Source organism: Perissodus microlepis, chromosome 1 (genome assembly GCF_051167445.1).
Source record: "Perissodus microlepis isolate ML-2025 ecotype Zambia chromosome 1, ASM5116744v1, whole genome shotgun sequence".
In the NCBI taxonomy this organism is placed as follows: domain Eukaryota; kingdom Metazoa; phylum Chordata; class Actinopteri; order Cichliformes; family Cichlidae; genus Perissodus; species Perissodus microlepis.
Window position 1 is genome coordinate 40,407,369 of NC_140461.1, and position 10,393 is coordinate 40,417,761.

The 10,393-nt window shown below is 45.1% G+C and overlaps 1 protein-coding gene across 1 annotated transcript; it reads right to left on the reverse strand.

Annotated features, from left to right (window-relative positions):
• Positions 1-971: 971 nt before the first annotated feature.
• On the reverse strand, positions 972-10,352 carry spg21 (SPG21 abhydrolase domain containing, maspardin). Its single transcript, XM_084923836.1, has 9 exons — positions 10,188-10,352; positions 9,985-10,047; positions 7,407-7,568; positions 5,189-5,269; positions 2,872-3,017; positions 2,674-2,782; positions 1,900-2,007; positions 1,682-1,822; positions 972-1,475 (listed from the first exon to the last, which is right to left on the reverse strand). The coding sequence occupies exons 2-9, from the start codon at positions 10,045-10,047 to the stop codon at positions 1,365-1,367; spliced, it is 921 nt and encodes a 306-aa protein (XP_084779962.1). The 5' UTR covers positions 10,188-10,352; the 3' UTR covers positions 972-1,364.
• Between the last annotated feature and the right edge of the window lie 41 nt (positions 10,353-10,393).

A 10,393-nucleotide genomic window follows, 5' to 3' on the forward strand; every position in this document is an offset into this window, starting at 1 on the left:
AAACTTCAAGGGTTTTCTACCAAGTATTAGAAATTTCAATTTTCTGTCATATAATTTGTCCGATTACTTTTGAGCACCTAAAACGAAGGGATTGGGTTACAAAGAAATGCTTTAGCTCAATTTAAAATTCATCATGTACAGAACCCAAATTAGAAAAATGTCCGTCTAAATATTTCTGGACCCAACTGTATTTACAGCATCTAGACAGCTGACACTTCTTACTGTTTTTACTTCACAGCCTCACCTGAAGCGGCTGTAGTTGCCATTGTCACTGAAACGTGCTTATTTCAATCTGACAAAGTGTAATCGTCTCCAGGGACGCGTCTCCTGCTACAGTGACTGTAGCACCACTACTCCCAGCACTTACTGCGTTGCAGACCTTTTAGAAGCAAATCCCGCCACGTCGCTTCATGACATTTTTCAGGCAGTAACTTTGAAAAAAGATCGAAGTAGAGGTGGGGGGCAGGATAAACTTCAACCCTGACCAGTGGGACATGAAACTGGTCACCCACCTGTCAGATCTGATAAAAACCAACTAAATGTGCTTTTCCCTGCAGGTCTACTTACAGCACCATGAGTGTTTGCACAGATTTCAGTGTAGAAGTATGTCTGGTTTATAAAAATGCTATAAGGCACTGTTAGGCAGAGGGCAGGTCTCAGGTTGCTCCACATCAGATGCTGCTGGACTTCACCACAGAGGACTGTGTTCAGACCTGCACGGGGATGGATTCCTCACTCAGCATGTGCCCAGGCTGAGAAGCACCGTGTCATCCTCGGGTGATTTCAGAGTCCACATGATAACGTTTTCATGACTTGGGATGAGCTAGAAAAGCTTTGTGCATCAGTGACGCCTGAAGTTGTCCACAACATTTGTGTCACTTAAGAGTCCAACTGCTCACATTTTACAGAAACCATGTAAAGTGTATTTTCACGTCCATGAGACAAACAAACAGCTGTACATGTGACAAAGACACTGGACAAAAACGTCATTTTATCTTAAGGAGTTATACAAACATTTTCAGATATACACCATGAATCCTTCTGTTCATCTTGCTATTAACATGACACCAGTTTACTGCTGGTGGTGTTAACTTTATCCTCCGTCCCAAACAGGCGTGAACACAGTCCAGGCAGTACAAGTGACACAGAATCATTCCACATAAGGCAGAGTGTTAGATGTGTTTTAAGCAAAGCGCAGTGCAAAAGTCCCATTTGTGTCCAGGTCTTCTTTAATCAAAATATTGCTTCATGTGTTCAATAAAAAATAATCTCAGGTTACGTGCTGGTTAGCTGTCGAACTCCACAGAAAATCTGCCAGCGTCCTGTGAAATCTGCTCAGAAAGACCCGAGCTGTGGATGCCAGCTCACTGGTAGTCTTCAGAGTCCTGGTTACTGCTCATCTCCAGCTCCTCAGCGCTCACCATGGCAGGGTTTATAGCAGCGTACCTTGTCCCGTGAAACTGGCGCATATGAATCTGTAGACAAGTTAAAACAACATCAGCTGACAGCGTACGACACACAACGACATGATCAGTGAGCGAGCACAGCTCATCCAACATGAAAATCATCCTCCGTCATCTAAAGCTGCAACCAACTCTCCTGCCTGCAGAAGACGAGTTCGGCTAGAATGTGTTTGTGGAGAAGTGCTACACAGGAAACAGACCTGGAAGAAACAGCCTACCTGTATGTAGAGGTTGACCTCAGCGCTCCTGCACAGGTACGGGAAGTTTCCTCCCGTTTTCAGGTGCGCTCTTCTGGCGTTAGGATACAGCTTATACATCTCCTCTTTGGCTTCCAGTGACAGAGCGCTCTGATCAAACACCTCAACATCCAGAGGAAACACCACATCAGGTGAATGGGTTCTGCTATACTTCATGACAACTCTGCTTTAACACTTACATCTATGATGGTCACAGCAACGTCCTTTATCTTGTGTGGCTCCACATACGAGTTCTGACAGTTGAGCGTTAGTCGCGATGCTAACTCACTTTGGTTCAAACTCTCCAGCTGCGGGACCAGGAGGGGAGACAGGAGAGAGGTGCACAAGGTTACACTGCTGTGTTCACAGTGCGCAGTCGGAGGGTCACCCGCCCACCTCTGGCTCTATTCAGACACGGCTGACGGAGCACAAGGATGTCACTGCACTGGTTTAAAGAAAGCTGTCGGCAGAGTTCAGGCTGTGTCGATAAATAAAGGTGCTCAAATCAAATATTGAGGTTTAAGAATTGTATACACTGCGTTTCAGCCTCATATACTGGGTTTCTGTATATCCATCCATCCACTTCTGCTTCTCCTTTTCAGGGTCGCGGGGGGCGCTGGAGCCTATCCCAGCTGTCATAGGGCGAGAGGCGGGGTACACCCTGGACAGGTCGCCAGTCTGTCGCAGGGCCAACACACAGAGACAGACAACCATTCGCACTCACATTCACCTGCACATTCACACCTAGTGGCAATTTGGATTATCCAATTAACCTATCCCCACAAGCTGCATGTCTTTCTCTATATATTTGTATAATTGTTGCACCTATTTTCCAATTTCTTGGTCCTATTCTTCAGCCTGAAAGAACACCGTGTTTAGCAAAGTGAAATATCTCTGCCTTGGAAAAGCTGATCGAGCAGTAAGGTATTCTGTGGTAACAACACTGTACAAGTAACAGACGCGCACACACTTACCCTGTCTACCATGAAATCAATTGCATCTGCCATTTTAGGGTCCACAGGTCCTTTTGCAAAGTTTCCCAGAACAATCTTCTTCAGCAGGAACGCTGGCATCAACCAGAAACTGAGGGACAACACAACACACATGAAATTGACCAAACACTTTGATCCATCCATCCACCATCCATCCATCCATCCATCCATCAAAAGCACCTGTTTGCAGTCCATGTCTGGTTAAAGATGGAGGTGTCGCTGAATGAGTTGCAGAGGATGAGCGAGTGCACTCGGGGAGACTTGTGTGTATACTCAGCAAACTTCTGAGCCAAGAATCCTCCCAGAGATGCTCCAAACAGATGTACCTGAAGAGTCACAGCAACACCATCACACACTCGAGGCACACCTCAAACCGGCCATGAGCTCTGCACCTTAATACACGTTCAGTTAAAAACAACGTGTGAACGGTAACCAGCAGGAAAGAGTGAAAGCTGTCCTAGTTTTGGGTAAACGTCTGTTTATACTGTGGCCATGATGGCGAGTGCCAGCGGTGTCCAACAGCAGGTGTTTCACGAGGTCGCAGTAACAGCCATTCAGATGACGTAGCTCTGTATCCATATTCATGTCATGGAATTCATGTCTGCAGAGTGCAGGAATTGCTTTCCCCACAAGGGGGCACTGTGGTGGTTCCTGAAGCACACTGCTCGTTAGCCTCACCTGTGTTTTAGACCCTGGCAGAGTTCTGCATGACCTCCGTTTCTGCTCTCAGCTCACGGTCAGGGTGGTCGCACTCATAAGCTGCGGTTCTAGTGCTTTGGCCAAATCCACTGAGCGGGATCAAAGCCGACTGAAGCCTGACTGACACGGACACCAGCGTGTAGGGATTTCAAAACCCGACAGCCTTCCATAATATTGTTTGTGTGTAGTCATTTGTGAGTTCTTACTGAGATAAGGTGACAGTGCAGTTTAAAAACAATGATTATTACAGAGCCCAGTGCAGTCAGAGCCCTCTCTTTCTTGACCACGGTTGAGGTAAAGTTATCAGCAGGAGGTGGGAGGACTGTTTGATCACAACTAGGGCTGCCACGATTAGTCGACCCGTCACGATTACGTCGATTATCAAAATCGTCGACGACTAATTTAATAGTTGCTAAATTGAAGCTTTGTAAGATCCTGAAAGACGCAGGAATAAGTAGCAGGATTTAAGAGTGTAATAACGGACTGAAACAGGAGACGGCAGCACTGCATGTACAAGGATGCCAGCTGCCGTCTAATGCCAAAGAAGAAGAAGCTGTGTCCAAATTTAAGGGCCGCATCTTTTGGAGGCCGCATTTGTAGGCCGTTACGTTACAGCAGGGGTCCCCAATCCCAGTCCACGAGGGCCGGTGTCCCTGCAGGTTTTAGATGTGTCCTTGATCCATCACAGCTGATTTACATGGATACATTACCTTCTCAACGTGTCTTGAAGTTCTCCAGAGGCCTGGTAATGAGCTAATCATGTGATTCAGGTGTGTTGACCCAGGGTGAGATCTGAAACCTGCAGGACACCGGCCCTCGCGGACTGGGATTGGGGACCCCTGCGTTACAGTGACGTGACAAAGGCCGTCCAAGTTCAAAGACTCATCCTAACGCGTCCTCCTTTCCCCCAGATTTGAAGGATGGCTCGGGTGTGTCCTTCGTGGCCCAACCTATCCCACAATTCATAGCACGGCCCAGCCAATTCCAGTTTCCCACAATGGCGGCAGCTACTTAGTTTTAATATTACTCTTTCTGGGTCATGAAATAAACTTTTAAGATATTTTCAGCCGAGAATGTAGCAGTGTAAACTTAAAATATCTGCCCGGTTTATCAAGACATCACATGTTTGCCAAAGTGCTCCGATGTTTTCGGAGACGTCTGTTACCCACCAGCTCGATAGCGAGCCGGGATTCAAGGCTCCTTAGAGCCGGCAAGAACAGTGAACTCCCAGCACATCGTTTTCAGACTCTGCGCAGTCTTTGGCTACTCAGATTAAACTTGATATAGAAGTCATTTAGATAACTTAAAATGTAATTGTTTGGCTTTTTCAGTGTTTTATTTGTTCCTGAATAAATCGGCTTGGCTGAGATTAAAGTTATAGTTGAAGAAGAAGTTATAGTTATAGTTTAAACAGCTGAATAAACGTCAAACAGAAAACTGATTAGTGTTAGAAGTGTTACTGAAGTGTGAGATGGTCGAGAATTTACTTCAGTGTCCTATTTTAGATAGCAAGGAGCAGACGGCCGAGTTTATTAACCTCCAGAGACAATCTGCAAATTTCATTAAAATGTAATAAACTATCATCTTGTCTTTATGTTTAGTTAGCACCTTACACACTTAAAGCTGTAAGCTAATGATAGTTATATAAGAGCAGATGCTGCTGGTGCAATAAGCTGTACGTTTTACGTCCAGTGGATGATGATCTGATTAGTCGACTATCAGAATAATCGTTTGTAGCATAATCACAACCCTGGTCTACATACAGATCAGTCACCGTCAACACAAAGTACGGCCTTACTTTATCCAGTTGCAGATGATCCAGAAGCTTCCTGAAGCCATCGCAGAACTCCATGAGATCCCAGTAGACCGGATACTGCAGCTGCAAATCACAGCACCAAAACAACGCCATCACATTCAGTTAGTGGTGTCAGGCATATTCCAACAGCAGTCTGATTATCTGGTTAGTAAGTTTGTACTTGGAACAAACTGTGTGGGGTTAGCAATGAACATTTCAACCAGGTCCATCATGTCCCTGACTCAGCGGCAGACACACTCCCACAGTTTCACAACTTCCTGACTCGGGCTGGGTATCGTGACTGATTTCTAGAATTGATTTGATTCCGATTCACAAGGTCCCGATTCGATTCGATCCACGACTCAATTAGATCCAATTTTAACTCAGACATTCAGAAATATTATGATTCTGATCATTTATCAGTACTGACACTTGTGAGACTTCATCAGAGGTGTGAGCATCACAGCAGAGGCTTTGTGTCAAAGTAACTGAGAATAAAACAGAAAAACATGGATCAACATCTGAACATTACCTGATGCTGCTGAAGTGAAGCAGAGCAAAGTTACAGAGGTTTGATTAGAAACACAGCTGAGCGTTTTGTAATTTGGCATAATTTTAAAAAGTTTGTATTTCTTCAGTATTACACAGCAGAAATGAGGCTTTGTTGTTGGAAGTCATTAAAAAAACAACAAACAAAAACAAAAAAACAGCGGTGGACAGCGATGTACACAATGTTTGACTGGTGGGTAATTAGCAAGTAAATAATGCAGAAAACAGGAAACTGAGCTGTTCAGGGATTTTATCGTGGTGGCAGCAAAGCAGCAGAAGTCAGAGGGAATTCATGACGATGTTATCAAACATGAAGTGTAGTTTGAATCTTTTGGTTCAGTGAATTTTGGTCGGAAAGTGACAAAACCTGCAGCATCAGAATCTGTGAGCTGTCAGCTTTCACCCCCGACGGCTTGTACACGCCGTCTTGTGAGAAAGCTGACATCTCACAGATGCACCTGATGCGTCAGGTCCACGCTTTGTGTTTGTGCTGAATCCACTCACCTGCTCTCATTTACTGTTTTAGCTGTTTGCTGGTTGTTGAAATAGTTTTGCGAGGTTACCTAGGGCTGGGCGATATGACCTAAAATCCATATCGCGGTATAATTTGAAGCATGTGCGGTAACGACTTACATCGTGATATATTCTGTTCTCCTGTATAACGTATTTTCCACACTACAAGGGGCAAAAGCCTTTCATTTTCTCAAAGATCGACAGTGCGCCTCATGTATGAATTCCGATTTTATGTGGTACCCGCTAGCTTCCACCTAAACGTGACATACCATGTTCTGACTGAGAGGTTTCTGAATAAATTCAAATGTACAGCTCTGCTGTCACTTCCAACATAAATGAAGACAGAAAACTAAACAGCAGTGACGTTTGTAGGGTTACTGAAGTTGGGCTAGCTAGTATATGATGATGTGCTACGTGATTGGTAGCAACACAGCTATGTTAGCATAACATAAACAGTGAAGCTGGAGGATGAACGCTAACTTTTTTCCACTCGATAAAAGTTAACGTGGGGGTCTGATGGTCAGGGACAAATGCAATCGCATGGCAGGATGCTGTACACGGACCAAACTTCAGTCAGCAGAACAACTGAGATTATTCATCCACAATACGAGGTTAGTCATTAACATACTGCTGCATGGGGATAGAGAGGAGAATTCAGCATTAATGAATCGATGGTACAGAACTGGAGGAAGCGCAGTTTTTGGCTTTCCCCATATTCCAAAAGTACTTAGTCTCTTTGCTATGACTGTCACCCGCCATAATTTGCAGATGATACTGCTTGCAGCCGCTCCCATGCTTTCGTCCAAAACAGGCGCAGCTTAATGACACCATCAACATGCGCTATCGCGGTTTCTACCGCCCACCCGTAGTTTAACCTGAGATTCTGGTGTTTCTGGCAAAATACATTTATATTTAAAAATCGATTCAGGATTGAATGAATCGATTTTGCTTTATCCAAGGTAAAATTGATTTTAATCGGAAAATCAATTATCGAAACCCACTCCTAATGCCGACTGAGGCTTTGTGCTACTGTGGCAGAGCGTCTCATCTTCCAGTAGCAACTGGACTTAATATGTCATTCAAAGAACTGCCAAAGAAATTTGAGGCAGACTATCCTGTGCAGAGTTACTGCACACTATAGTCCACTGGGACCACTCACCGAGATGACTCTGTAGCCCCAGCCCGTCAGAGCCAGCACCTGCTGGAAGAACACCTCCGCTGTGCCGCTGACTGGAGGGAGGAAGATGATGGGACAGCGGACACTCTTTGGCCCAGCGTCGTACAGTGACCACACCTTACTGTCATCGTCATCAACAATAATCTGAGGAGAGAAACACATGACAGACAGAGACCAGCTGCCGATTTAAAACAACATGCCAACAGAAAGACTGCAGCTCTTAAAGGTTGTCATGAAGACCAAACATTTTACAGTTGCCGTTTCCTCAGTCCATTCAGTCACATCTCTGTTTTTCAAAAACATTCATTATATGTTCTGATTTTTGTACATTTTATATTCATTTCATCATTCACCGTGAATGTGATGCCAGGTTCTTTGTTGGCCATTCTACGTGCCGCCCATCTGTGACTAAATGCTCACTACATGTATCCGTGTTGGACTTTTATTACAGCGTTCACTAAATACAGAATGATGAGTGCTGCAGGCCTGGCTCATGTTACATATATGCTGCGGTAAACGGACCGCTTCTACTCTACCCAAGCATTTTTCTATGCATGTGCTTTCTATCCAGCAGGATGCAATTATCCACACAGACACACACACAAATTCTGATTGGCTGTTTTGGTCTCCAATCAGCTCGCTAGCTACTGCATTCCGGAAACACTGTCCAAAGTGTAGCTAAATCCAGTGGAGTGCTTTGGTTTAAACTAGATTAAAACCCATTTTTGGGTAGTGTTTAATTATTTTAAAATATATAATTTTTAAGACCATTGTTGGTTTTATTCTAATTTAAACCAAACCACTCCACTGGATTTGGCTAGTAGCTAAATCTTTATCTAATATCTTTTATCCTGTCTTTCTCTTCTCACCCCAACCAATCACAGCAGATGGCCCCGCCCCTCCCTGAGCCTGGTTCTACCGGAGGTTTCCTCCTGTTAAAAGGGAGTTTTTCCTTCCCACTGTCGCCAAAGTGCTTGCTTATGGCGGCGGGGGGGGGGGGGTCATATGATTTTTGGGGTTTTCTCTGTATGTATTATTGTAGGGTCTACCTTATAATATAAAGCACCTTGAGGCGACTGTTGCTGTGATTTGGCACTGTGCAAATAAAATTGAATTGAAATTGAACACGTTTTACTCTCACACGTGTTCTCTATTGGGCACTGCACAGCTGTGGATTAAATGAAGCTTGGAAACAAAAGATTTTTTATCGTCCATGCCGCCCTAGTTTAGCTGCCCGAGCATGTGATACTGAAAGCAGCGGCCCTGTGAGTACTGCACACAACATCAGTATAAATGTGACCATGTGACAGATGGCTGACTGACCAACATGTGTTAAGGACAGAAGCCTTCAGTGCTCACATGACAACAAAGCAGGAAGTCTGCAGTGGCAGAAAGCCTCATGCACACCAGATCTGAGGACAGCCAGGCATTCAGTAGCTCACAGACTAACCACTTGGAGCCTAACTATTTCCTGGCACGGCGACAGAGTGAACCCATGTTCAGACAGCACCACCAACAGCAATGTGTTAGTGTGAGCAGAACTAAGCTGCTGTGACTCTCCCTGGAGGAGTATCGCTGGAACTAAAGAGAAGATGTCGTGATGAAGAGCAGCTCTAACACATGGACGGGGGAAACGTGGTACATACTAGTACATAGTAGTACTAATGTAGTAAAACTAGTTTGTGGTGCAACTCAAATGCGGCTGCACCAAAATCCTGTGGATCATATGAGATGTTGTCATGTTCAGTGCCAAAGGTCACACCGAGCACACGTCTGGTGATCTGACCACAAGAATGCTTGTGCATCCACGTGTAACCCTCCATGTATTCGTGTGCACTGTCACAATCACTATGACATTTCAAAATGAAATACACTGCCATGTCAGAAACACACGTATAACAACATAAACAACTCCAAACAACGTTTTTAGAGCGTTTCCTGCTCAGTCATCTCTGAAAACTCAGACATGGATGATGATGATTCTGAAATGATACCTTCATATATCAAAAACATTTACTTTTAAAGTCCTATCCACCCACCTTTCCCCACTTTAAAGTCCGAGGCCAAATTTGAACATGAGCATTTCAAAAACTATTAAAGAAAAAAGTCTAAATTGTCTTACATCAAAATCAGGGTCTGTAATTTAGGACAGACGTTAAAAAACCTCAAAGTTGTGTTTCTAATGCCACTTCCTGTAAACTCTCCCCGACTCCTCCAGGGTATGCTCGCAAAAATATTTAACAATCATTTTGTAATTAGTCGAACTACATGTGCAAACTCTAGACTGCCTACTGACATTTTTGTTTTCATGCTGCTCAATCCAGCACGAAAGTTGAATAAAAGTGGCTTTTTCTTCATGTTGTGGTTCAGTGGAGCAGAAGGCCTCGGTGAGCTCGGATCATAGTTTCGGTTCCAGCCCGCCTCCGCCATGCACCTGTACTAAACAGTAACCTGCCTTCTAACTGCATGCGAGTTTGTTTTTCCTCGCAGGCACAGAGAGGACATAACAAGTGTGTACTTCCTTAATGACGCAGTGGGCCGAGCAGCTCTGTGTACTCACTCTCTTCAGTGGCACCGTGCTTCTGAACCAGTTGTAGTCCGGAGACACTTTAATCTCGTCCATCTGTGGACACACAAAGTAGCAGTCACAGGATGGCGGCGTGCTTCGGCCGGGGGAGGTTCGGGGAGAAAACACCGCCCGCCGCGGCTACCTGCTGTTAGCTCCGCGGCTAACTGCACGAGAGCACCGGCTAGATGACTTACCACAGATGTTCACCGCGGCCCGAGACGCCGTGACGCTGCTGTTCCCGTGCTACCCGTGGACGTCAGTCACCGTATCCGAGACTCCAGGTCCATGTCTGGGTACCAGTTCCTAAGCGGCCGCCTGCTCATGTGACTCTTCTTTCACACACTTCCGTAAAAGCTCCTGGCTGCCGCGTTCACCGCGCCGTTTCTTCTTCGTCTGTTGG

Bases quoted from the DNA above. Each gene is read 5' to 3' on its own strand.
- spg21 (XM_084923836.1), bottom strand. From the start codon at position 10,047: ATGGACGAGATTAAAGTGTCTCCGGACTACAACTGGTTCAGAAGCACG. The intron at 3,018-5,188 runs GTAAGGCCGTAC...GTGACTCTTCAG, and splicing joins ATCATCTGCAACTGGATAAA to GTACATCTGTTTGGAGCATC. The intron at 1,476-1,681 runs GTAGGCTGTTTC...ACTTGTCTACAG, and splicing joins AGGTCAACCTCTACATACAG to ATTCATATGCGCCAGTTTCA.